Here is a 26,669-nt window from a genome sequence, read left to right as displayed (position 1 = left end):
AGCCAGGTGACGGGGCGGTTGACCCCCCTCCTGGAGCCAGGGATAGATCACGTGATGGCAGTCGGCCAGTCACCAGCTGAGAGGGGATCATGTGACCAAAGCCATTCAACCTGGCTTTTGCCTTTGGAAAGTACTGTCCTTCCACTGGGCACCTAAGTGGGTGGCCGGGAGGCCTGGAGGCTCCCCACGTTTGCCAACAGAGGAGAGCAGAGCACAGAGATGGAAAGAGGGAGGCTGAGTCCTAAGACACTGACTTCCCGGATGGAGACATTCCTGAAGCAAGGTTTGTGCTTGGACCTGTGTCTGTTAGAAGAGCCAGCACATCCCCTTTTGTATGAAGTGGGTCCCAGCTTCCTGTCCTCTGCAACCAAATGAGCCTTGGTGAGTATGGAGAGGCAGGCAGGTAACAAGGCAATGGCAAAGCAGTAAGACATGGGTTTGCTGGGGGAACGCAGGAGCCTCAGAAGTGGAGAAGAGACAGGCCGGAACGAGAGACGGGGAAGCTGTCCTGGATGAAGTCATAGGTCAGCGGAGACCTGCGGGCTGAGCAGCATCAAGCTAAGGAAAGGGGGTGGCAGAGGTGAGAGGGACAGGCCACGCTAGAAAAGGGAAATCGACTGGAGCTGACTTCCACACTAAGGGGACAGACACATCAGCTCATCTAATGGACAAGTGTAAAGATAGAGCCTGCTTCAGGAATCACTGGATCCAGGGCTCCAACAATGCCTTAGGACTCCCCTTTAAGCGACATACCATAAATGCTGTGTGTTGGTCCAAGCGCTAATCAGTGTGTCAAGGATCTCAACACCCCCCACCCCCAGTCACACTGAAAAGAGAAATAGTGTTGTTCAATGACATTCTTTACGGAGGCTCTGTGATGAGCCAGCCCTTCCCTCCATCAAGGGACATGGCTCCTGGGTGTTGGAAATCCGTGGTCCAGAGGAGGAAACACAGAAGAGAGTGAAGTACAGGTGTGGCATTGAGAAGGGCGGTGGACACGTAGCTGTGTGTGATGCGGTCGTAACAAGTGGAGATGTAAATCCCCTTCCATGGTGGTCCTGCCTGGCTGACCACCACCTCCCTCTATCCTTCTCTATCTTCCTTCCCAAGTGTCCCCCAGACCCCACCCCACTTCTTTGTTCTAGAAATGCCACTGTGACCAAAGCCTTCAAGAGAACTCAGCCCACCCACAAGTGCCATGTTGGTGTATGACAAACAGTCCCTAACAGTTGGCCAGCAGAGGTCACCTGACCCACGGGCTAGCCAGCGATTTCCACTGGGGCCTTGAGGGGAGGGATTTGTTCTCTGGAAGTTCAGCTAAGAAATCCTGAGAGATCAAAGTGGAGGTAGGAAGGTTCTAGAAAGGTCAGGTGGGAAAGAGATCAGGCAGCCATAATGGGCCTTGAGGAAGTCAGGTCTCGAGTGAGAGAAGAATGGACAGCCATCATGGAAGGGGGCCAGGGAGGCAGTGGACAGAAGTGCCTTTGCCCAGCCCCAGGCCAGGCCCAGCCCAAATGCTGACTCTCGCTAGCCACGTGTCAGGAGGCAAGAAGGTGGACAACAGCGTTTATGAACCACGGAAGGCACAGGACCAAGGGTTCACCGGTGTCTGCCTGCTCTTCCTGAGAGAGCCTGGCTGTTTGTTCTGGTCTCCGCCTGCCCCTGGGAGTCCATGTCTGGGGTTCTGTCCACCTGGTCGCTGTCTTCTGTAGTTTGGGGATCCCCGCTTTCAAGAGTCACAGCTTCAAGGTGGGAGATGAAGGTCAAGACGTCGCTGTTGCCGGCGGGAGCCTGGTCACGCTCGTGAGGGAACTGGCTTCTAGGCTCTGCACCTTCAGAGAGAAGATCCCGGGAAGAGAAGCCGTTGCCAAAGCCGTTGCCAAAGGGACCGTTGCCAAGGGGCCCCCTTGTCTCAAATAACCGAAGCCATCTGGCTCGCCGGGGACCCATCTCCGAAACCCCGCCCACTCTCACCTGGACGGTGCAGTCACTCCCGTCTTCCCCCAGGCCCCCCTTTGTTCCGTCCCCTCACTGTCTTCGGTGAGACTTTAACACTTGCTCCTGCTCAAAACCCGCCAGGGGCTCCCCAGCGCGCTTAAAAGAAGATCCAGACCTTTCTTCTGGGCTTCCCAGCTCGGAGACACCCAGCCCTGGCTGGCGGGACGCCCTCCCTGGTGCTCCCTAGGTCCCTGCAGGACTCTGAACAGGACCCTTGCACGTGCTGTCCCCTCCACCCGCAGTGCCTTCCCCGATCTTTGCTTGGCTGGCTGCTTCCCCCTCAGATGCCACCTCCTCCTGGTGCCTTCTCTGATCGCTCCATCAAGGCAGCGCCTCGCCCACCATGGCATTGCCCACCCCTCCCAGGTTTTATTGCTTTTGTTTGTTTGTTTGTTTGTTTGTTTGTTTGTTTTACGGTGCCCGCTTTCTTCAAAAGGCTTGACTGCTTTGTGAGCTGCCTGTCTTCGTCCCCGGCCTGTTTCTCTGACTCGTTCACGGCTGCGTGTCTAGGTGAAGGAGCGGTTTAGGGCAAGGGCAGGGCCAGAACTGGGAAGCGAATGAACTTCTTCCCGATACAGGAAAGACATAAGAAGGTCTAAGGTGGCTATAGCATTATTTCTGGGAAGACTCAAGGGTCTGAGTGACGGGGGGTGGGTACGGACTAGAGGACAGGTCCTTTTCCAGTAGGCTCCAAGGAGAGCCGGCCTCATGGACACGTGGCCTGGGCCCATGTTCAGAGGGAGCCTGGGCTCAGTTCCAGGCTCTGCTCTGTCTTGAAATTCTGATAAAACTGAATCAGGGGCCTCACTTTTCCGTATTGCACTGGGTCCCCAAGGTCATGTTCCCGATCCCATCAGGGTGTCACCGCAGCGAGCCGAGCAGGTGGGGGGTTGAGAGCTGCTGGCACCCCTCCTGACAGCCTGTCCAGAAGCCTCAGCTCACAGAGACCCTCTTTCGTCAGCACTGACAGACCCTGATCATCCATTTCCCCCAAGAGGAAAACCTGCCGGGCCTTACACGTCCTAGGATGGGCTCCTGCCCGTCACCTGAGTAAGAAGTTAGGTGTTCCTCAGGCCAGTGAGGAGGGTGGGTAGGGGTGCAGAGTGAAAAAGGCCTTGTCAGTGCCACTGCTGATCCCTTGGGGAAGGACAAAGGAGGGGGCATTAGCTATCTTTCAGAATCAGAGGGCTGTGTTTCTTTCCCCCAAAGAGGAGTCTCGGCTGGTTCCACCTAAGACCAGGTGGGGGCCCACCACCCCCAGGGTCCCTGTGGGCCTCCATAGAGGTTTCTGGGAAGTGGGGAAGAGGGCACCTTCTCTCTACCGACTCCTCTCGCTGTTGGAAGTTCCAGGACATGGTCATCAGGATAGGAAGACACTCTTGGCGTCCAGCACAAATGCCCAAGGGCCTGTGGTGCCAGCTGGTGGATGCTGGCAAGGACTAGTCTAGGTTTTCTCACCATGGGGGGCAATGGCATGACTCCTTCATCCAAATCCCAGAGTCGGGAGCTGCGGTCCTCCTCCCGATCCTTCCTTCACACTGAAGGCAGAAGTCCCGTCATACCCTCTCCTGCTCAAATCCCCTCTGTGGCTCCTGACGGCCTTGGGATAGAGGCGAAAGTCCCCGCCATGGTGTGGCACCGTGCTCTGGCCTCTGCCATCCCCGACGCGTGCACAGGTCACACTCACACTTCCGTTCACCCGCTATCCTGTTCTCGCCTGCCGCCCACACTCCTCCGCCCACTGGGCGCACCTTCCCTCAGCCACCGCCACCTTGTTCCTGCCTGTGCCATCTGCCAGGAGTCGCCTGGCTCCACAACCAGGGGTTAGGAGCGGGGCCGGGCGACCAGCTGCACCAGCGACGTCCTGTTGGCCATAGAGCCCCCTCCCCTGAGTCTCAGCCGGGCGCAGGTGCCGTTTCCCAGCCCCTCTTGAGGCCAAGGGCAAGCCCATGGACTGAGGCTGGGAGTGTGTGTGTGCTCGGTTGAAGGCGGATGGCTGGGCCTCTGTAGCGTCTATGTCCCCAGATGTGTGCAGACCCCCCGGGATAGCCCGGGTTCTGGGCCTCCCGCCAGCCTGGACGGCCCCCCTCTCCTGTGTGCTGAGCCTCCCGCAGGCGGGAGCCACTCTGGTTAGAGGGTCTCTTTGCTGCAACAAAGTACCCTCTCTCCGAGACTGACCGTCACTCACTGGCACCCCAGTGCCTGCCACGACGCCTAAAACACCACCAGTGGTAAAAATACTTATCGATGCCTGGAGGCATGTGTGGGCCGGGCACAGGGCCAAGCTTTGCCTGCAGAGCTCCCCCAGTCCTCACCACAACCAGGAGCCACAGGCAATTATCATCCTTCTGTCACGATGGGGAAACAGAGGCTCAGAGCTAAATGCTGGGCTAGGCCACTTGGCTAAAAATATTTGACCCCACACACTAACTCCAGGGCTGTTCTCTGCTATGACCCTCTGTTGCTTTCCAGACTCTTGGAAATGGGAGATTCGAGAATGACTGTTGATGAGTGGATGGATGGATGGGTGGGTGGGTGGATGGGTGGGTGGACGGACGGACGCAAGGATGGATGGATGGATGGATGAGAGAGAGAGAGAACACAGGGCCTACTTTGCCCCAGGCTCACCTGCATCCTTGCCTGGCTCCCCAGGGTCCCTCCTGTTGTCCTCAGGCCTTACAACTCCTTCTGGACCAGCTGTCTCTGAGCTGACAGTCATTCTGTTGCTGTTGCCGATGGCGGTGTCCTCAAGGAAGCATGAACGGATACGGACTCTCTGGGCCACCTCCTCCTCAGCAGAAGGTCCTGGTTTGGGCATTCGAATTTCGAACAAAGCTTCTGGGCCATCCATGGTGGCAGATACTATGGGTCAGCCAAAGACAGAGATGTCAGGAGGGCTACAAGAGCAGCTGGATGGTGGCCCTGAGCCCTGACCCCGTCCCCAGCCTGGCTTTTAAGTTCTCCCCGGCCGGCTCTCCTCCCTGAAGCCAGGCCAGGCTCAGTCCACAGCCGAGAGCCTGCATCCCTCAGCACCTCTGCACACAGCCGGGCTGCCGGCTCTCTCTGCCACCCAGGTCTGCCGGTATGGACGCCACCTCCCTCTGTGCCCTTCCCCCGGATTTGAGCACCTCCGCCCTCTCTGCCCCCGCCCGCTCCCGTCTCTGCTGCTGGCTGCCCCGCAGCTCCAGAACACCATCTCCAACCTGTGCTTAAAGCCTCCTCGTGGTCACAGCCAGTCCCCAGCGCCTGCCACCTGGTTCCTTTCCCATCCAAACTTCGGACAAGTGTTGCACACAGTCCCCCCCTCCTCCTGATGCTCCTCTGTCACCTCAGGTCACGACAGACCGCTGTGGTTGGACCCCATGGAACTCCCTGAACTCATTCCCTTTTCTCCTTCCTGGAAACTCTCCTCCGGGCGTCCCTGCCTCGCTGCTGTTTGGCCCCAGCCTGCCTCTGGGTTACCAGAGGACTTAGCCTGGGCTCTCTGGTCCCTGTGGACAGTACTTAGTGGGACACCAGGTACTTAGATGGCTCCTGCCCCCTCCTTAGATGCCATTCCAGGCTGGCCGTCTCCTCTGACCCTGCTTCACCTGGTCCATGCCTGTCGTACAGAGGACACAGTTTTCCCGGGGAGGGTGGGTGGCAGGGAGCGGGACCCCAGGTGCCAGGTCTGGAGCCCCTCCTGCTCCACTGTGTAGACGGCCTCCCGGTGGAAGGAAAGGAATTTCCCATCATGCCTCTCTCCTGGCAAAAAATGGCTCAAGTTCTATCCAGTGGGGAGATGGATGGGGTGGGGGGGGTGGGGGCAGGCTGGGTTACCTGGGGGGCTGATTGAGGGGCTGCAGGCTGCAGGGCTCTTGGCCGGGGCACCGCTGAGGTTCATCTTGTTGCCGTGTCCCATCTGTACCCGTCTGAGCACAGACTTCTCCAAGCAGATGTCCTGGGCTCCCCAGGCTGCAGCCGGAGATGTCTGAGATGAAGGGTCAGCTGGTGCCACTGGGGGGAGGTGGAGGGGAGCCATGGAGCCTAGCAGGGGACACAGCAACATGACCTCAGACTCCCAGCCTCTGAAGCCCCCTCCCCCCTACACACGCAAAGTCCTGGCTGGACAGAGGAGACTGGCCTCTGAATTCTTGGTGGGATCTATCGGATGGGAATGAGTGTTTCAGGCTCTTGATGGACAGCAGGCGGACCCGGTAGCACGGTTAGTGTGGGGTGTCCCTGGGGCACTGGAAAACCCAGTCAGTGAGCACGGCCTCTGCTCCCTCACGCTTTCAGTCCTCTGAACCCACCAGGGCGAGTCTCCTTGGGTGTCGGCGTGTCACCCCTCGACCTGGAGCATTCAGAGCTTTGATGTTTTCTCTTCTCGGCATTTAGCTTTATGGTAAACTTCCTGGTTTTAAACTTAAGGTCAGGCTATAAAAGCTAACTTTAACATAAATTTGAGTAGACTAGAAAGATAAGCCATTTAACTACATTAAGTAAATAATCAGACATGGGCATGGCCCAAATCGGGGAGGGCAGAGGCCAGAGGACTAAGGTTGGGGAGACATTGACCTAGATTCTAAAACAGAGTTCCTCCTTTCACCGCTGAGGAAACTGAAACCCAGCGACGGGGGTGGGTGGGGGAGGAGTCGGCTCTCTCCGGTCACAGCGGGGACGGCGACTTTTGGGCTGATGCTGCCACTTGTGTTCCACGGCTGCTCTGATAGGGGCCCTGTGCCCTCTTGTCCCAGTGCCTGGGGCACTCCTTTGCAAGACTGTATCTTAACAAAAGTAGGATGTCGCTGGTAAGATGCATCCCAGTTTCTAAGATGTTAAAATATAGCGGGTGGGGGTGGGGGGAGTGTGTCTCAGAACAAACGAAATACTACAGTGACGCCTTGGGACATTCTACTGAGGGAGCGTGAACACTGAGTTGTTTCTCGTGGCAAAATATCAGGTCCCATTGAAACCAAGGCAGAAGGTATCAGAATGAAGGGAAAGCAGGAGAGGTTTGATCCAGGCATGAAGGAAGACTTCCTCCTTCTCAGGAAGGCCACAAAGGAGGACCTTGGAGATCTGAGAGCTGCCCTTTCTCCTCAGAGCTTGAATGTCCCCCCTCTCTGCTCCCACCCAGATGGAGCAGTGACCCCTACCTACAGGGAGCAGGTGTCTCTCCAGGGACTCACCATTGTCCCCAGAGGCTGTCGGTCTCACGATGACATTCCCATGTCCAATCTGGATGCTTTCAGAATTGCCAATGGAAATGTGGTTATTGGGTCCATTCTGACAGATCATGTTGATTGGATTTTTCTGGTAGATTACTGCAGGGGCCGGATTTCTTCCTCCAAAGTCTGCAAAGTCATACTCCACTCAAGCCCTCTGCCCTCCCTGGGGGTCAGGGGTTCCAAATACCAGGGAGCAGCAACCAAATCTCCGGCGGAGCGTGTTAAAACCCAGATGCCCCCATGTCCACCCTGAGCGTCCTTGGTCAGGAGGTCCAAGGCGGGACCCAGGAGCCGGCGCGTGTCACAAGCCCCCCGGGTATCCCAGGTGAGCCTTGCTTAGATGTCCCAGGGGCGGTCACCCTACCTGTGTGTCCTCTGCCACCCCCAGGAGGATCCTGGGAGCCTCACTGCCCACCCCATCCTCTGTCCCTGTCGCTGTGAGGCGTCCCCTGACCACTCGGCTCCAGGACTCCTCTCCCCTTCATGAAGACTGCGAGGGGGCCGGCCACGGGTTGTGTCTGGCCACGGGATAAGCTTTGTTTGGCTCACATGGCACTTTGAAGAATGGGGACTTTCCACCAGTGTTTAAAACCCGGCGGCTGCCGTGTTATCCTGCCTGCGAACTTGTACATCATCCCGCAGGCCACGTGAGCACCTGCCTGGGGCTCCGCCGGCTCCACCGCAGGGCCAAGCCCCACCTTTGCGGGACCTCAGCTCCTGTGCCCTGTTGGGTGCCTTCCTCCATAAAAAAATACTCAAAATTACCATTTTTGACAGGGTTGGATAAAGGCAAATGTCATTGATGCCGGAGTCATGATTAACTCGTCTTTCTTTTTCTGATTTTAAGAGGAATTAGAACAGGGTCGTGGACCCTAATGCTAGGGCCTATGCCTGCTGCAACTGTGGGAGACGTCACCCGGGCCCCCAACCTTTGGGTGTCTGGGCCCAGCCTTCTCTTTCGGCAGCTTCAAAATTCCAAGTTGGGCAAAGTGCTGACAAAAACTGTTAGCAAACTCGGGCTGAGCCCCGCATCCCAGGGCTGCTATAGTTAGGAGTGGGACACCTCCGCTCCCGGCCCCTTGCCTTCGGCAACTATAGCCTCAGGTCACTCCTCCAGGAAGCCCTCCCTGGATACTCCCATCAGCATACCCACTCTCCTGGTACCTCCTTCTAGGGACCCATCAACAAGGCCACCGCAAGCTTCGGTGAGGGTCTGACAAGGAACCTGGGGCTGGCAAAGTGCCAGGCAGGGCGCCCACAAGCATTGGATGCTATGGTTTCTCTTCTCGCCCTGCCCCATCCAGGCATGGGCGCCAGGTGAAGACCTACCTGGCCGATAAATTGCCCATGTACTTGACTTCTCATCCAAGTCCAGAAGGTGCTTCCTCCTCATAGCGTACAAGTCTGGGTTGACTTCTTTTGCTGTCTTCTTTCCCAGCTTCTGGGAGATGATCAGGGCCTTACAGGGCCCAAGGGTTTCCAGAATCCTGTAGATGTCTTCCTCTGGGAGGCAGGGCAGTGGGTGGAGAAGGAGGAGTCCGGGTTTGAATCTCCTCCGCTGTTCACTAGCTGTGTGAACTTGGGCGACCCAGACCCCCTATGCCCCAGGGCCCCATCGGTAACGTGTGGCCGTAAGAACAGCGCCGCTCAGCAGCTGTTCTCGGGGGGCGGGGAAGACATTCGCTGCGCCAGATGGTGCCGGGCACAGGGCAGTCACCCACGGCAGGTGCAACCACGGATCAGGGAGCCTGCCCAGCCCTCTAGCCCCTTCCACTGTGCTGACTGGGTCCTGCCTCTTTGTGGGCACATCTGGGGGGACGGGACAAGAGTACCATCGCAAGTGGCCAAGGAGGGTTGGGGCGAGCGGGCTGCTTACGCTGCTTCGTGAGCTGACGGCCAGGTTCCTCTGGAACTGCAGCCACGTCCTGCTGGGGCCGCTCTGCTGGAGGAGGAGAGGGCAGCCGGGGGCATGAGGGGCGGCAGAGGGGACGGGGACCCCACGGGGCAGAGGTGGGCCACTCCACGGTGGCCCCGGTGCGCTGGCGATCGGGACTCGGAGTCTAGAGTTTAACAACCCTGCCTTCCAGCCTGCCCTGCGGCTCTCCACGCCCCCGGCTTCGCTGCTAACTCGCAGCTCTGGGCCAAGAGGAAGAGTGCCGTCCCCCCGCGCGCCGGGCGGGGAGCGCCTGCCGAGTGCCAGCTCTGGGACCCCGCGCGAAGCCAAGTCTGTTCTACTCCCATCACCACGTGGCCGTCATCCGTGGCACTCTTCCTGCTCATGCTCTGCTGAGTGCCGTCTGGGTGCGGGCCTGAGGCCCTCCCCTCCTCGCCACCCCGGATCTACAAGGTGTGGCCACGGGGTGCCGTGCACCCTCGAGAGGCAGAGCCCATATTTGGGGAGCCCATATTTGAACCCAGGCCCAGACCCCGCGTGTCCGCTGTGGGGACAGCCCGTGCTGGGCCCCCCGCCCCACTCCCTCCCGGCGGGCAGGTTACCCTGGCTGGGCCGGGCCGGCTCTGCGGGCTCCACTTCTCCGGTCCTGCCCTGGCCCAGGCCCCACGTCGCCAGGCCTTCCAGGGAGACTTTGGACTCCTTCCTCATCCGGTAGAGGACTTGGTTGAGTTTCTTCTTGGGCACTTGGCATTCCTTTGCCAACTGGACAGACTTCACGGGGGAGCCAGCGTCCCTCAGCACCTGCAGGATCCTCTGCTCGAGGTCTGGGAGGAGGAGAGAGGGGCAGAGAGAGAACTGACTCCTGGATGGAGCCTGGGCTGGAAGCCCCGGGGCAGGGGAGGCACCCATGGGTGAAGGGTCCAAGGCAGAGGGAGGGCCGGGGACCCGAGCAATGACACCACTGGTCGGGGAGGGAGCCATGTGGCCAAATGACCTTGGCTGCACAGCCCAGGGACCAGAGGAGGTACCCCAGCCTTCTGAGTATCCCTTGCCTGGTGTGAGCCCCTGAGGGCGGGCGGGGGAGGCTCAGCCGTCAGACCTCCCCAGAGCAGAGAGGCGTAGAGGGCGGCAGGGTGGGCTAGACTGAGAGCAGAGAGCAAGAAGTAGGGGGAGGCGAAGTGCCTGCCTGGGAGGCCTGCTGTCCCCGCCTCCCCCCGGTGCCTTCCCCTCCTCGTGGGCTCTCCATCCACATCAGGGGCGCATCAGCTCACCCAAGCCAGGACGCTAAAGACACGCAGAAACGGCTCTTTCTCCCTGATGCCCAGTTACAAGCGAGCCTCGGAAACCTTACTCCTGGCTCATCTCGAACCGTTAAGTCTCCCTCCGCACTTCCACCTTTCAATTCTTCATCACCGTTTCCCAGACGACCGCGGTCGGGATCCCCCCAGGCACCCTCTACTCGGCAGCCAGGGCTCGCCTCCGAGTGCCAGCCTGCCGTGCTCCTTCCAGCCCCGTTCACCCCTGGGCCTTTGCACACACTGCTGCCTCTGTCAGGAACACTCTCCCCCCTCTCCACCTGCCCAACATCTACCCAACCTCCAGGTCTCACTCAAACACCATCTCTTTTGGGGAGCCGTCCTGGGTGCCCCTGAGTGTGTGTGTGTGGGGGGGGAGTCCCCTGCAGAATGTCTCCAAGGACCCCCAGCTGTGATTGCCGGGTTCCTTGTATTATCTTTGGTGTCTAGCACAGTGCTGGGCACACAGTAAATGCTCAGGAAATATCATTTGAATGAGCAAGTGTCTGAGTGTGTCTGCCCAGCACAGGGACAGGGGTCTGTCCAGATGACCCAGGGCAGGGCCTAGGCAGCTCCTTCTGGGTCATTATATCCCCATCTGAGGTTAATGACCCTAAGTAGAATCCCAGAGGCTGGAGAAGGAGCTCTCTGAACGACCCCTGTTCCTCTCAGGCAGGCTCCCACAAACCCAAGCCAGTGGCTCTTTGGGGAGCCCAGAACAGGGCACACACACTGCCTGGGGAGCTGGAGGGAGCCCCGTGGGTGGCAGCCCAGCCTCTTGACAGGAAACATCTGCTCCCAAGAACACGAGGGAAATGTAAAGCAGGGTCCTTCTGGGGAAGACCTGGGGCCCCTTGGCAGGGCAGCAGCCCGATCTCTCACCTTCTGGGCTTTCCCTAGTGGGGGAAGGGGTTGTCACTGTCTGGCCCTGCAGCTGGGCTCTGAGGCTCGCCCTGTGACCGGGACGTGTTCATCCTTGCTGGGTGAAGGTGAGGCTCAGTTAGACCTCCTGGGGCCTCTACCCCTTCACCCACGGAGGTCAGCCTCCAGCGGCTGGGCATCTCCCTCCCATCAACAGTGAGACTGACTTTGCCTTGTCTTGAAAAGAGTTTTGATTCTTGAAGAGCCTGCCCCTGGGTGAGCGCCTTCCCCTCCTTCCTCTACCACCCACCTGACCCCAAAGGAGCCCAGGTGTCGTGGGGTCGGGTCGCAGATCAGAGTGAGGGCCGAGCCCGTAGGGCTGGCGGGCTGAGTTTTCAGGCTGGTGCATCTGTAAACGGGAATTTGTAAAACGGATGAGGTGTAAGTGGCAGGTTGGTAAGGCACACCTGGGAGGGAGAAGTTAAATTCACCCGCGGAGTGATGAGTACTTTCGTGTCCCGCTTGTGGAAGTACAACAGAAACCGGGACGATCCGGGCCCTGGGGGCACCCTGCCGGCACCCTTCCCCAACCCCCGACTTGACCTCTTTTCTGTTCTCTGACGGCTGGTTTCCGTGGTTTGAGCCCCTACTCTGCCATTTGTGGGATCTCTCTGTGCCTCAGTTTTCCCACCTGGGAACTGGGGAAGAGAGCAGCTACTTCCATGATTGTAGTGAGGAATAAACCAGCCAATGATGACAAAACAAGAAGACAAAAATCAAAGCCACCCTCAACCCACAGCCCCCAGGCTCTCTAGAATACACAGCTCGCTTTTCTTGGGTTTTCTTCCAGAAGCCAAGTGTTATCTGTAGTACGGGGGGAACGCAGGCTCGCATATCTGCCTCTCCTCAAAGCAACTTCCGTTGTTCCTTAAAATGAGTGTGAGGTCAGGTCTTCAGACCCCAGTGTCAGCGGTGCCGCCCAGGGTCCCCCTTGTAGGGCCTCAACGCTGCGCTTGCCCCCGAGGGCTCCTGAAAAGTGTGCGAGGTACCCAGGGCAGAGGCGGTCTCCCGGACCAGACCCTGGGTTCCCCTCGGCTCCCGCAGCCACCGTGCTTTGGGACACTGTCAGCTATCATTGCTGTCGTCTAACTGAGGAAAGGAGCTGGAAAGAAAAGTGCAAATCCCACTGGGAGCGCCTGCTGTCCCCTAGAAGGAAAAAAGTACCTGTTTCATCAGGGTCCCCAGGGGCCTGGGCCATCCTGGCTGTAGAGGCTGGGAGCCTGGAGACGTGGGGACCGTGGCAGGCGTTGGCACGGTGGCTTGGAGAGGATAGGCTGGGAGGAGGCCGGGTGTCCTTGCTTGGCTGGATTTGGTGCTCCCACAGCTGTGAGGGGACGCGTCAGCTGGGTGGGTGTTTGCTGTTCACACTCCAGAAACAAGCCTAGTCAGCCTGACCTGACCAGCTTTCTGGGTGAAAAGAAAACGAAACTCCTGTGTGTGGCCTCAGAAAAAAAACTGAAAGCGGAAGTGATGAGCGAAGGCCTCTGAGTACGTGTGGGTAGAAAGAGGCTGAGCTTGGCAAGACCAGAGCATTCTCTGGAAGAGTGAGGCTTCCCTGGCTCTCTGGGCGCTCGCCGCTGCCCACCCTGATCCCCACATGTAGGCTGAGGCCCCTGGTTGGGGGTGGCTGGGCCGCTGCACTCGTCTGCGTGTGTCAAAATCAGAGGCCTTTTTAGTGAGCACCTGCTATGTGCTTTCCAATCGTGCATGCCCCTCTGACCCCCCTTCCGCGTAGGGACTGGTGTACTGATGTCTTTTCTCAGAGGGGAAACTGAGGCTTAAGTCATGAGGTCACTTGGCCAAGGCTGGGTTCTAACTCAGCCCACAATTTACTGGCCGTGTGACTTTGGGCAAGTTTGTAAGCATATTTGTGCCTCAGTTTCCTCATCTGTGAAATGGGGCTAATAAAAGTAGCTACATCAGGAGGCCCGGAAGAGGACTGAAGGGGATCATCCAGTTGAACAGTCCGACCAGACCACCCCCTGCAGTGCCATCTCCAGCCATGAGCACAGCGGGCACCCACAGACCTGGAAAAAGGACCCATCCCTTCTATGTAGTTTCAAGGGGCTCCTGACCCCCAAGTAGGTCAGAGCCACCGTTCTTTACCAGGTAATAGAAGGGGAAACTGGAGTCTACGGTGGTGAAGGGCTTGGGGCCAAGCAGCCAGGAGGGTCACCAACTCAGCCCTGGGAGTCCCTGGGCTCAAGGTTCCAGCCTTAGATGCCTGGGGAGCATCGCCACCTCAGAGGACTTTGCCCCAGCACTTCTGCAAAGGGAGGGGCTCGCGCATCTGGAGCAGTGTTTGCAGAACGGGCAGTCCTGATGCCCGGACCCCACCCAGGCCACTTTCAGCCCGGAGTCTGGGGGCGGGGCGCGCATCGCAGGTGAGCTGATGCGCATGCGCCCCACCCCCCACCCCCGCTGCCACATGCGACCTCTCAGAAGCAACAGGAAACCGCAAGGGTGTTTTGTTTCTGTTTAATGTAAAAACGAGAAAACGTGCTTCTCCCTGTGCATTGTCAATATCCATTTCAAACGTGCCGGGGCTGTTGAGGGAGACGGGGGAGGGGCACTCAGGGAGGGGGCTCAGGCTGAGCCCCCAGTGGGAGGCTGGGGGGCGGCATCCCGGGACTGGCCACCAGGTGGCGCTCGCTCACCAACCTGGACCCCTGGGCTGCTCGCGGTCTCTCTGATGCAGAGGGACCCCCGGCCCATCACCACCCTCCTTGGGAAACCCCTGACTCCATCTGGCCCCATCCCCGGGCTGCTCCCCATCCTCCCTGGCCTCTCTTACTCAGCACGCTGCCGACCTCTTCGTGTGGAGGCCTGAGGCTCTGGCTTTGACCCAGGTGTCCGGTAGGCTGACAGGTTAGGCTGAGACTCGGGCTTAATCCTGAGGGTCAGATTCATTTCTGGAAGGACCGCTCGTGCTTCCGTGGTGGGGCCGGCACCCTCGTGGCCTGTGTCTGGACAGTTTTGGATGGCCCCTTTCTGCCCCTTCATGCCCCTGTCCCGCAGCGTCCCCATCCCCACTTCCCCGCCCCCATCCTGAAGCCACGCGGGGCTCGCGCACTGGCTTTGGAGCCTGCAGCAGGAACCACTACGTTGGGAAGGTCAAGTGCCCCTGGGACCGGCCACCTGGACAGGGTTCTGCCTGGCCTTCTCTAGGCAGGTCCCAGCGGCAGACCTGCCCCTCCCTAGCGGTGTGTCACCATCTCTCTGGGCCCTGGTTTCTTTAACTGTAAAACAGAGATAATAAACAAGAAAAAGCCTGCCTTAATCGGAGCTCATGAAAGTGGCAAAACTTGGAAAATGTGACACAGTGCATCTGTACAAAATAAGTTTAGACGCTAGAGACAAACAAACAAACAAAACCCTGAAGCATTCCATAGCATTCTGTACCAGGTCTGGAGTTTATGGAAGCCACACACCTGCTGGGAGTGTCTCACCATGCCAAGTGGGATTCCCACTTTTATTTTATTATTTTTTTAAGATTTTATTTACTTATTTGACGGACAGATCACAAGTAGGCAGAGAGGCAGGCAGAGAGAGAGAGAGAGAGAGAAGAGGAAGCAGGCTCCCCACTCAGCAGAGAGCCGGACACGGGGCTCAATCCCAGGACCCTGAGATCATGACCTGAGCCGAAGGCAGAGGCTTTAACCCACTGAGCCACCCAGGCGCCCCAGGATTCCCACTTTTAAAGATTTGGATTCTCTTATATTTCATTTCCTAATTTAAGAGATTTTGAAGGTAATTTTGGCTATAAGGGTTATCTTTGACCCAAATATCAGTGGCTTAAACAATGCAGATGCCTTTTCCTTTCTCCCATAACAGTGGGGTAGGCCGTCCAGATCTGGTGTGGCCCAATGTGGTTTTGAGACCCTGGCCCCTTCTATCTTGTTGCTCTGTCATTTGTGGCCCCCATTTCCAGGTTGGCCTTATGTCCTAGGATGACTGCTCAAGCTCCAGCCATCACATCTGCATTCCTTCCAGCAGGAGGGAGGAAAGAGAAGGGCAGGTGGCTCCCCTTTAAGAACACTTGTCAGTTGCAGACACATTTTACTGACATCCCAGTAGTATCATGGCCCGTAGTACCATGGCCAGCAAGGAGGGTAGGGAAAGATGGTACTTATTCTGGGCCACAATGCACTGAGCTAAAATGGGGGCTTTATTACTTTGAAATAGGAGACAATAGGTATCAGAGGATACCAAGCTGTCGAGAATTTCGAGAATCTGTTTCGAGAACCTGTTTTGAGAATCTGTTTCGAGATTCTCGAGAATCTGTTTTTTCCATTTCGAGAACCTCTTGCTCCCCCAAGGACGGAGCATGCCAGTATGTCAACTCACGGGAACCTGTTGATTGAGCAGATTCAAGGCTGAGTGCAAACCAGTGTCCACGTTCTCAGAGCCTCCTGTCCAGTGTGGAAAGTAAAACAGGAGAGGAAGGGAGTAGGTGGCTCCCTATTCTGCCAGGGAAAGACCCCAAAGGCCACAGTAGTTCCAAGTTGGGGCCACGGCCTGCTCAAGCCCAGATCTCTTTTTGCCTTGGAAAGCACATTCCTTTTTCATGGTTTGTGTTTTTCTGGAAACTATTAGAACTCGCCACCCAAACCAGAGGATAATTACATGTTACTGATCTCCAGTCTTTACAGCTCTCTCTCCCTTTTAAAGAAGAGATATTTTTACTGCACATTGTGTTGGCAAAACCCAGTCTCCTTCCTACCAAGCAGCCTGGATATTATTTTCACATTTTCTCTGTGAATTCACCTTGGGGGAGGGAGTGGAAAGTTTTGAAGGCACCAAACGTGGGTAATAATGTGTCTTCGGTCAGGGGCAAAGATCAGAGACTGAGAGGTGGCCCGAGGAGAGGGAGTGCACGCTGTCTCAAGAGCTACCAACAGTGGGTGAGGAACAAAGACCAGGGAAAGCTGCTTTGTCAAAGGCAGCAGGACCCGCTATGGCAGCCCCTCCCAACCCCCACAGGGACCTGCCTTGGCTCTGTTCGCTGCCCTTCAAGGCAGAGCTCAGAGGGCTTCCCTTGGCCATCTGTGTCCACTGCAGCTGGACGGACCTGGGGTCCTGGTCTAGCACCACTCCCTTCTAGCTGCAGGCCTGGGAGCAAGTCCTTAGTCTTTTTGAGCCTCAGTTTCTCCCTTTGGAAAAGGAGATCAAAGCAGCACCTACTTCTGGGGTGACTGCAAAAGTTAAATGAGATCATGCACCTAGGTCCTACCAGAGCACTGAGCACATAGTATGTGCTCAGTAAGCAGGAGTTAGTCATCATCACTGCATGATCCGCAGCTGTCCCCCTCTGACATGACAAAGCAGTACCATTTCATCTGGTCTTTCACCAAATAATGTTTCATGCTTTCTTTATCCCAAGCCCTGAGCTGGGGCCTGTGGGCAAGAGGTGGGCAAGGGGTGGGGAGGTTGGCCAGCTCCAGGTTCTTTCTCTTCCTTCCCCACCACTGACACCCTGTAGAAAGCCCTTCCCCACGTCCCAACGGATGGCTTGAAAAGAATTTCCATCTAAGTTTTATTTTTATGATCAAAAGATGTTTTGATGATGTTGCTACCAAAATTACTTGCCTCCAAGAAATTCATTCATTACAACTGGCCACGAGCTCTTCATGGAGCACTCAGTATTCTTGGGGATTCTGGCAAAATGAGATCTCACCTATAAGCTCGTTCCAAATACAATGAAGTGTAATGAAATTTTCATAATGACTAGATGGAACGATTCATGAACGTGACATAATGTTAGGTTTCCTAGACGTTTCATTAAACCTTTGTTGATTCTGAATTCGCAATGTTTTGCCCCCCTCATCCTCTATTTTGGAGCTCAAACATTTTCAAAGCCTCTTGAAGTATCCGTGGGCCTGGGGTGCTAAGACTTCTATGCCCAGAAGGTAGGATGGGGAAACGCAGGGACACGCATCCTAAGGGCCAGGGTTCCTGCCCTTCTGGGGGCTGTGGCTCCTCTGAGTTGTGGGCGGGTGTCGCCGACTGTGGGATAGGGGATGGGCTGAGAGTAGAACACTTTAACATGCCAGTTGGTAACTTATTTTCATTTTAAATGGATATGCTGCTGTAAAATTTGACCCAATGATGCTTCTTAAAAGACTGGGGGGCTGAGTAAGGACTGCTGCCAACCCTTGAATACGCTGGCTTTGAGCCGCGCAGGTGCACTTATACGCGGATTTGTTTTGATAAATGCGGTATGATACTGTAGATGTATTTTCTCTTCCTTATGATTTTCTTAACATTTTCTTTTCTTTGGCTTACTTTATTGCAAGAATACAGTATGTAATACACAGAACCTACAAAACGTGTAAACCGACTATTTATGTTATCAATAAGGCTTCTGGTCACTTGTTACGTTTTTAGGGAGTCAAAGCTACCCATGGATTTCGGACCTCACAGGATGTTTGGTGCTGCAACCCCTGTGTTGTCCAAGGTTCAGCTGTATTTAGTTAGAAATTACTATGGACTCTGTTTCCATGATTTCACTGACTCCTTCTAGCAACCTCTAAGGTTGCTAAGTAATATTAAATCTGCGTTTTGCAGACAAGAAAGCCAAGGCACAGGAAGATGGCTGGTCGAGACCGCAGAGCTAGGGAGCGGAAGGGACGGGGTCAAGCCCAGACTGTCGGGCTCTAGCATCCAAGCTCTTGGCAACTGGTTCCCTCGCCGTGAACAGGTGTGTGTGGTCATAGCACGGCCCCGGGAAGGATCAATCCTTTCTCTGCTAAACACCTCTGTGCCACGGAGCATGACTTTTCAAGCCTGTCTGCAAAAGGAAAGTTGATATTTAATTGTTTTGTAAGGTTTGGTTTGACAGAGCACATCTGCCTTCATCAGCTCGGAGGCTATAACCAAATAGCACAGGTGGGAGCGGAGGTAGGGAGAGCTTAAACAACACACACTGTCCTGGAGGCTGGGAAGTCCAAGGTCAAGGTGCCAGCAGACTCCACATCTGGTGAGACCTGCTTCCTACTTCCTCAACAGCCATCTTCTCGCTGTGTTCCCACATGGTAGGGAAGCGGGCTGAGAAAACTCTGTGATTCTTACAAAGGCCTAATCCCATTGCGGGGCTCCGCCTCCTCAGACCCCCGTGTTGGGGGGATAGGATTTCAGGATATGGATTTAGGGGCCACAAACACTCGGTCCACACCAGGGCCCCTATGAGCAGAGTGCTGTGCTGAGTACTCAGAGGCCCAGAAATCTAACAAGTTGTAAGAAAGTCCAACACATAAAGATTTTTTTTTCTCATTAACAATTTTTGTATTGATCCCATGTTGAAATCGTATCTTGGATATACTGGGTTAAAAAAAAGACAACTAAACAGTCTCACGCAGCCCTGAACACAGACACACGTGTGCACACATGTACTTTCTGGGCCTTCTGCTCCTTGAGCCCTTTTTCTCCGAGGTGCTCTGATCCCCTCACTTGGCTGGCCACCACTTTACAGTTTGTGGTTGGAGGCTGGGTGCCCCAGAAGGCAGAGGTTGGAGTGTAAGCGCTTGTTGACTTGGAAGGTGACAGCGGGAAATTGTGGACGGCAGTGGGAAGTGGGCCCCGGGAAAGATGGAACCTCACCAGGGGTGTGTCATCAAGCAAATGACCTTGCTGGGCTAGTGCTCAGGGCCTCAAGGTCGTGGGAAACACTGGGAACATTTGGAGAATCTTCCAGGCCCCACCCCACTGCCAGAGGGCGAAGGAGCTGTGGTGTTTATCCCCCTACTCCCATCACCTGGGCAGGCTGCTCACAATGACGTCGATTCCCAGCACTTCAGGTCTGCTGCGGGATGGGCAGAGAAGATTTTGGAAGACAGAGGAAGCCTCAGGTGGTGGGATGCAAGTTCTTCTAGCTAGAAGTTGAGCCCACATGGACAGACACGAAAAGAACTAAGGGGAGACCGGTGAGGCCTGGATGACATTTGCTACAGGTCTCTGCACACCTTACTCCTCCTGGGAACTGAGGCAGGGTGAGGGCGGTGCAGGGTGGGGAGGGGGTGAACTGGCTGGAAAGGTGACTGGGGAGGATTTGAATCCAGATCAAACGACCACAGAGCCCTGACCCCACGCTTTGCCTCTTTCCCCCGCACCTGCCCATGGCTGTAAAGAGCGGGCAGGAGTCTAACGATGAATTTTAAAAAATTCATTTCAAAACGTGTTCGCTCAATTAAGTTGGATGCTTTTAAAGACAAATTGAATTATCTTGAGTTCAATAAAAGCCTTTTAATAAGATGAACATCATGATTTCAGGCCTCCACTTTCAGGCTTATCAGTCCCGGCGAGGTGGGGACCCAAAGGGAGGGAGGGAAGCGGGGGCGAGGGCGCGGAGGGAGAGGCGGGGCGGGCGGGCGCACGCAGGCGCGGGCACCCGTACCCGGGAGGGATATTTATTTTAAAAGTCTATTCGCACATTTAAATCCATCATTTGTTCCAAATTATTTGCGGAGCTTATAATGTTTTGTTTTATTTTTAGAAGCCGTTCTTTTACTTCGGTACAACCGCGCCGAGTGTTAAAGGAAACGCGACGCCGAGCTGGCACGGCTCGCTGTGTGTTCTGTCTCCCCTGTTGGCGCTAGTCTTCCTCGCGGCGAACGTTGCGTCTAGGCCCGCGGCGGAGACAGGAAGCCAGACACCCGCGCTGAAGTCATTTCAACAAATATCAACTCGAAGCCGACTTGAAGTAGCCAAAACTGTCAGGGCTGCCTTCCCAGCCCGGTGCAAAGGGAGCCCGCAGGGTGTGCGCGCCCCGGAGGCCCGGCTGGGCTCCGCGAGGGCCGCCCTCTTTCAGTATCCACGCCTTCGCGGGTCCGGCGTGACGGCAGCTGCTGTTTCCAGCTGCCGGGCCCCGAGCCCCTTTCCCCGGTGAGTCCCCCTCACTGTCCTTTAGAGAACCGCCGCTCTCCTTTCTCGGTGCAGGGGGACCGCCGGGAGCTGGCCCCGCCTCCAGGTGCAGGGTGGGACAAGTGACTGAAACCTGGCCAATCAGAGCCCGGCTTTCCCCGCGGCTGCAGGGATTGGCTCAGAGATGGGCACGTGATCCAGGCCAGGCCAATGGAATTCAATTCTGGGACTTTCGCTGGAAGGACAGGAAGCTAATTTCTTCCCACTTGGCTGAGGGCAGAGAGAAGGAAGCTGGAGAGACGGTGGGCGTCAGGAGAGGAGAATCTGTTTGAAAGGGAGATCCGTGAGGGGGCAGAGCAGCTTGGTGGTGGAGACAGACATCCTCGTGATGTCGCGGTGGGCCCATCTGGACCTGGCAGCAAGTGGTCTAGCCCTGCTCTACCTGTTGCTTAGCAGTTGCAAGAGTCAACAATTCCCTCTTCTGCTAATGCCAGCCTCAGTTGGGCTTGGCTCACTTATTAGAGGAAGAAACAGCGGATTCCAGGGCATGGCTCTGTGGGGCTGTGCGGCGGCGCTGCTGAGTCTCCTGCTGGCTTCTGCTCACGCAGGCACCTGGTTCGCACTCTCCCCTCCTTTTCTCCCTAACATCTCTGGACTTGAAATCCAGCCTCCCCTCACCCTAACAGCACAATCTCCCGCCCTTGCGGTATTGTGTTGTGATGCCAGTCTGCAAGTCTCTCTCGAAAACCAGAAGGTGGGCTCCCTGGGGTCAGAGGTTAGGCTCTGTGCGCTGACAGCCTTGAGCAGTGCCCAGCATGATGCTGTCTGTGCTAAAATAAATAAATAAATAAATAAATAAATAAATAAAATAAAATCAGATGACTGAGAGACGGGACCTCCACAAACGCAAGGCCGACTTCAGTCAAGAACTTGACACGGTGCTGACACCTAGTAGGTGCTCAACAAATATTAGACATTCTGAATTCCACCTTTATTCTGGACTCATTCAGTTATATCTGCTTGAGCTGAAGTTGAAGGTGTGGGGAGGGTCTCCTTTTCAACCCAAGACATCCTTCACAACTACCTCCCAGGCACTGCCATCAACCCTTTCTACAGGTGAGGTGACTGAGGGCCAGCAAGGACAGTGACCGCTAAGGAGAGGCACCTGGGCCGGGCTGGGGAACAGCACCACAGTGTCCCACTGCCAATACCAAAGAGTAGCGAGTTCTTTGGGTATTTCTTCAATTTTCCTTTTCTTCTTTCCTTTCCTTTTCTATCTCTTCCTTTCTCTCTCTCTCTCTCCGAGATTTTCCCCCACCAGAGAGGGAACAAGTAAGACAGATGTGTGCCTCAAGTCCCTGACTGTAGGACTCTGTACTCCAGAAGCTTGCAGAACTGTGGGGATGAGGCCAACCACTGGGCATCCCTGGGGAATTAACTGTTTGGGCTGATTTTTTTTTTAAAAACCTTAACCAGGTGTCAGATGGTTCTAAATATGAGTTACTGTAGGGGGCACTGTGGGTAGCCCACTCAGACCCCCCGGGCCCCTTTTAGGTTCCTGTCTCCCCTTCCCCGGCATCCACGGGCATTACTAATGGCCGGTACCTGGGAACATCCTCTGGGAACACCCCTGGGGCTTGTAACGCTCCCCTGCTGCTACACTCTGACACGCATGAGCCAGGAACATGAGTCTACTTCTCACCCAGGAGCGCCTTACACACCAGAGGTCCCCACAGGTCCCTTCGGGATTTTTGGGAGCTGGCTGAGGTGGGGACTTTGCCTAGAATCGTCCCTATCCTGATTGTTTTTCCTCTTCCCAATTCCCATTTCCCCTGGGAGCACACCCTTGATGTATCCCTACATACAAATTCACGCTTCAATGTTTACTTCTGGAAGCGACCCACCTTGGGCAGTTTCTTTCTTGCAGACCTTATCAGAGCTTTTGGCATGCTATAGAGAATGATTTTTCCAAGAGGGAGGAAAAATAGGTAATGTCTTGCAAGCTCTCTTAACCCTAATTAATAAAAGGGGTGGGTTGATTTTAACCCCGTTTATTAGAACCACCTGCCTGAGCTAGTGTTTTCACTGGGCTCCCTGGATGCTGCCTGAACTGGGACAGAGGTCTAGGGAATTGCTCAAGGCCCCCAGCAACTCATCAGTTTTCTTCCATCCCGCTAAATGGACCCCGGGAGCGTTGCTGAGAGCGGTGGGGGACAGGGCAAGTCAAGATGGCCAAAGTAAAAAAGCCTCATTCCAAAGAATTGTAAAATTTATTGTATAAGTATTGCAGCTTTTCAGAATGTCATCATTGCCACTAATGATTATTGATACACAACAAGCGATTTCATCAGGCCTGTGGATTGGCATCCAAGTACAGAGTCTTATGCAGCAGCAACGTGGGCGCAGCACCCAGCGTGCCACGGAGAATTTACATGAGTTGAACTTGAACAGAACTTGGGAAACAGGGCTGCAAAGGAGAGAGGCTCCAAAGCCAAGAACACAACGTAAAAGCGTGCCGTCAGCACACCACCATGGAATCAGGCAGGCAAACGAGAACATGTCCTTCTGGGCTCTATAGATACAGCAAGATTTGAAGCAGTTTCCAGAAAAAAAAAAAAAAAAAGACAAAACAAAACAAAAAACACTTTTATTTTTCCTTATCACTGGGATGTTTTGTGGATCTGGAAGCTTTGTGTGCATGTAGAAAGCAATTTGTGAATCATACAATGCACGGAGACGAGGACAGTGCATGGACTCGGTTCTCACCCTGCCCTTGTGTTCGCTAGACGTTGGGGGTGGGGGTGGGGGGAGTTTTAGCTCTTTGCAAAGAACACTGGGCTTCGGTGCAGGGGTGGGACAGGGATGGCTCTCAGGGTCTGCGGAGACCTGGCCTTTGTCGGGGGAAATGCTCTTCCTTGGGAGGAAACATGATTGACAAGCAGGGAAACGAGGCCCAACCTGGTCTCCCTCCAACCAGCTACTGCCGAGGACCCCAAACTTTTTACTGGAAAAAGGTCTCCTCAGGGGTGCTCAAAGCCTTTTTAAAGATAATGGCATGACAGTCAACATCTAGAGGAATGAGTGCAGCCGCAGCTCTGGGGTCCAGCAGAGAAACCAAGAGCTTAGCTCCAACAGTTATTTCCAGAAACACACCCCACCGGTTTTCTTGGGATGCGCCCTGACTTTGACTAGCTGCTCTGCCATGAACCCCTGCAACTGGCATCTGCACGGCCCGGAGCCCAGGGGCGTCACAGCCCTGATTCCAGGGGTACAATCGGAGGGGCGTGTTCTGCCCTCAAGCCAGCTGAGGTCAGGAAGCCACTCCCCCGCCTCCTTCCGAACACACCTCCAAGCGACAGGATTCAGAGTTTGGCTCAAGAAGACCTCGGGAACGCTTGGGGCTGCCGCTGCCCACACAACCGAGAGCCACTTCTGGGCTGAAAACTCCCACGGGAGTCAAACACGTGTTGGACAAGAGGGTGGAGGGCAGGAACAGGATCGCCCGACGGAGCCAGGCACATCCCCCGTGGGGGGCAGGCGGGGTGGGACACAAGAGGGCAACGGGGACATTTGAGAAGCAGCAGCAACCCTTTGTTGACCTCGAGTGGGAAGGCCAGTCCCTGGGTGATCGTGTCACTGCCCGGGGATGCCCCCAACTGGTGGCAAGAGAGCCCTGCTTCCTCATTAAGGCACTAGGCAGACTCTTCACATAAAGGTAAGATATAGTTTTTAAAAATTTTTTCTATAAATGTGTCCCTGTACCTTTTAGGACAAATTATACCGATTTCTCTGCACGACTTCTGAAAACAATCCTCTTTGAGAAGCCAAGTTTAGGCTGAAGACCCCCACGGAGAGGAAGGTTTCATTGTCAAAGTATAAGAACTTTCTGCCAAGCTGGTCAACAGACGCTCAGACTCTCCGTGTTTATCTGCTGGTCACGTTTCTGAAAATTATATATAAATAGAGTTCAAGGGTCAAAACTTCAAAAACGGTTCTCAGGGTTTTTAAGTCATAAAAAAGTTGCTTAAAAACAAGAGTTATTGCCCTTAAGCCTCCTCTGATGTTAGTCCGCTAGTTAGCAGTCTGCCAAAACGAAAAGACAGCTAGCTCTGTGCTGTCTTTCGAAAGGGGTTGGGCGGGGTGCTGCTCTTCCATTTGGGGGGGGGGTCACCCCATGGAATGTGAACAAGTCCTCAGTGGGAGGAAGGAGCTGCAGCTCCAGCCACTTCCCTGGTAGATCCCAAGGGACCCCCCCCCCCACTCCACTGTCCTGCCTGTCACCACCGTGCACACACGTGTGCCTACTCACGCGTCCTCACCAGCACACCGTCACCAAGGGGTCCTGCCACACCGAAATCTACTCAGTAAAATCCTGGTATCTGCTAGAGAGGCTATGAAAACACAGATAGATAAACACAGCAAACGTGTTTGTTTCCACGGGGAGAGGGGATGAAAATGCAGGACAGCAGAAAGTCAAGAATTCTGCTTTGAAAACATAAAGCACAGGTTTGACTGTTTCTTTTGTGTTAACCCTTTTTCATGTCCCAGGAGAAATCTGGGCATGTCGCTTTCTCACCTCTGGTGTTCCGTTTGGTGGCCCATTGAGTGAGAATGGCTACGTAAAGAGAAAGACAGGGATGAGGTCAAGTTCCTAATACTTTGGGCCTTTCTGATCTGCCGGGGGCGGGGGGGCTCCACCGACCTCAGCGGAAAAATCCTGGAGCCAACCCGATCACCCCAAAGCACTCCACGCAAAGCAGCCACCCAAGCCCCTCTTGGAGCTGGAGAGGGGCACCTTAGCCCCTTCCCGGGGTGGGGTGGGGGTGGGGCTTCATGCTTAAAGAAACAGGAAGGAAAACTAAATTCTTCAGTAAGTTTATTTTCATCTCAGGAAATGCAAAGCCACCACCTGGAATTTGGTGCCGAAGAGTAACTTCCCTATCTCATCTGCCATCCGAAGGCTGTTCTGGACCGGAGGGGGACAACAGGTCTCCTCCGATGGGGGAATGTATAACGAGGTAATAACCTATCACTAGCCAGAGACTTCCACGTCACAGGAAAGCGGCCCCCTCTGGAAGCTTCTCCAAACTCCGTGTAGAGCCCACCCTCTGCCTGACGTAGACTGAAATTGTGACATTTCTCCCTTAAAAGTCTCGACAGACATGATAGAAGTTTCCATCAAACAAGCACTGACATATTTATATTAAAAAATAGTGCAAAAGCTCAACATTTATATAAATAACTCTAAACCCCTGCTTTGTACTTTTTTTTTCTTTACAAGGTAATACACGCTTTCTGAGTTGGCACTCCAAAATTGCCATTTTTTTTTCTCTTCTAGTTCAGAAAACAACTTTTTTTTTTAATAGGCCTCTTCTAATACAAAAATACTCCTGCCCTCACAATACAGTTTCTTTTATTTTATATATATTTATATATATAATATTGCAGATCTTTAAACAAAGGTTTTGTGCAAATATGTCTTTAAAGTTAAGTGAAATCATCATAAACAAAAGAAAAGAAGCATTCACGCACGCAGCTCAACTAGAAACATAAAAGACTAGGGTAGATTTTGTGGGGTTTTTTTCTCTTTTGCCTTCAAGACACAGCTCAACGAAGAAACGTGGTTTTTTTGCAAGCTTTCTTAGCTTGTGCATTCAGACCAGACAGAACATGTAAATATTTATACACAGAGAGAGGGGGAGAGGATGGTGACGCGCCGAACGTTGTGGTGCCGCCCAGTCCTCCTCTGTCTTCTCGTTTAAGAGGTGCGGAGTGTTTCGCCTTTTACCTCCTGCTGCCCCGGCCCGGCCCCGGGATTCCTAGAGAGGGTGCCCTTTCGGTTTCTCCTTCTCTTTGCTCCAGGCAGCTGTGCTCTCCAGGGGGGCGATGTGCGCGTGGTGGAGCCGGGTCCCCTCCAGCAAGGAGGGCGGCCCGCTGCTCTGCTGGTGCTGGAAGGCGGGGGACCCAGGGTAGTGCCCGATGACCTCGCTGTAGGTGGGGGGCGGCCCCTCCATGCGCCCGCCGCCCCCATAGCATGTGGCGCTGATGCCCGAGTTACTGCTGGGGGGGCAGGGGCCGCCCAACATGGCATTGTCCATCAGGTCGCTGTCGAAGATGGTTCTGTTCGGGGGCGCGCGCACCGACTCCCGGTTCAGCTCCAGCTGCTGCTCGGGGTCCCGCAGCTGGAGGGTGCAGGGGCCCTGGTAGGGCGGGGGCTCCTCCCCGTCCGACAGCGAGATGGTGGGCGGCAGGTCGATCTCGTGCTGCAGGTAGGGGTACGTGGGCTGGAAGCGGTGGAAACGGTCCCGCTGGGTGAAGGGGGGCACGGCCGGACGGTCGGTGGGCCTCGGAGGGGCATAGACCTGCGGCTGGCAGGGGCAGAGCAGAGTTAGGGCCCCACAGAAGCGGGACCCGAGGCGGGGGTGGGGTGCGGGTGGAGGTGGGGTTTCCCGCTGCCAGAGACTCTCTGCGGGAGGGAGAACCGGCAGCAGT

The 26,669-nt window shown here is 55.2% G+C and overlaps 2 protein-coding genes across 8 annotated transcripts in view; both read right to left on the bottom strand.

Annotated features, from left to right (window-relative positions):
• Window positions 1-840: 840 nt before the first annotated feature.
• Window positions 841-12,740, bottom strand: ZBP1 (Z-DNA binding protein 1). Of its 5 annotated transcripts, none has more exons than XM_080813970.1 (8): window positions 12,483-12,740; window positions 9,705-9,926; window positions 9,085-9,150; window positions 8,538-8,711; window positions 7,170-7,334; window positions 5,818-6,024; window positions 4,627-4,860; window positions 841-1,832 (listed from the first exon to the last, which is right to left on the bottom strand). In XM_080813970.1, exons 1-8 carry the CDS (start codon window positions 12,514-12,516, stop codon window positions 1,600-1,602), a joined length of 1,335 nt encoding a protein of 444 aa, XP_080670096.1. In that variant the 5' UTR covers window positions 12,517-12,740; the 3' UTR covers window positions 841-1,599. The 5 variants fall into 5 exon arrangements, with proteins under 5 accessions (XP_080670096.1, XP_080670097.1, XP_080670099.1 ...); XM_080813971.1 differs by having other exon boundaries at window positions 9,085-9,147; window positions 12,483-12,701; XM_080813973.1 differs by lacking the exon at window positions 12,483-12,740 and adding an exon at window positions 11,569-11,667.
• A 9,696-nt stretch (window positions 12,741-22,436) lies between these two features.
• PMEPA1 (prostate transmembrane protein, androgen induced 1) overlaps window positions 22,437-26,669 on the bottom strand; it is a 54,693-nt gene continuing 50,460 nt past the window's right edge. For all 3 annotated transcript variants that reach the window (XM_080814264.1, XM_080814262.1, XM_080814263.1), the window contains exon 4: window positions 22,437-26,545. In XM_080814264.1, the coding sequence (XP_080670390.1) occupies window positions 25,997-26,545 (549 nt within the window). In that variant the 3' untranslated portion in view covers window positions 22,437-25,996. The remainder of the gene's footprint in view (window positions 26,546-26,669) is intronic.

Source organism: Martes martes (genome assembly GCF_963455335.1).
Source record: "Martes martes genome assembly, chromosome: 9".
In the NCBI taxonomy this organism is placed as follows: domain Eukaryota; kingdom Metazoa; phylum Chordata; class Mammalia; order Carnivora; family Mustelidae; genus Martes; species Martes martes.
Note: the sequence above shows the minus strand (reverse complement) of the source record. Positions and strands in the feature narration are given on the sequence as shown.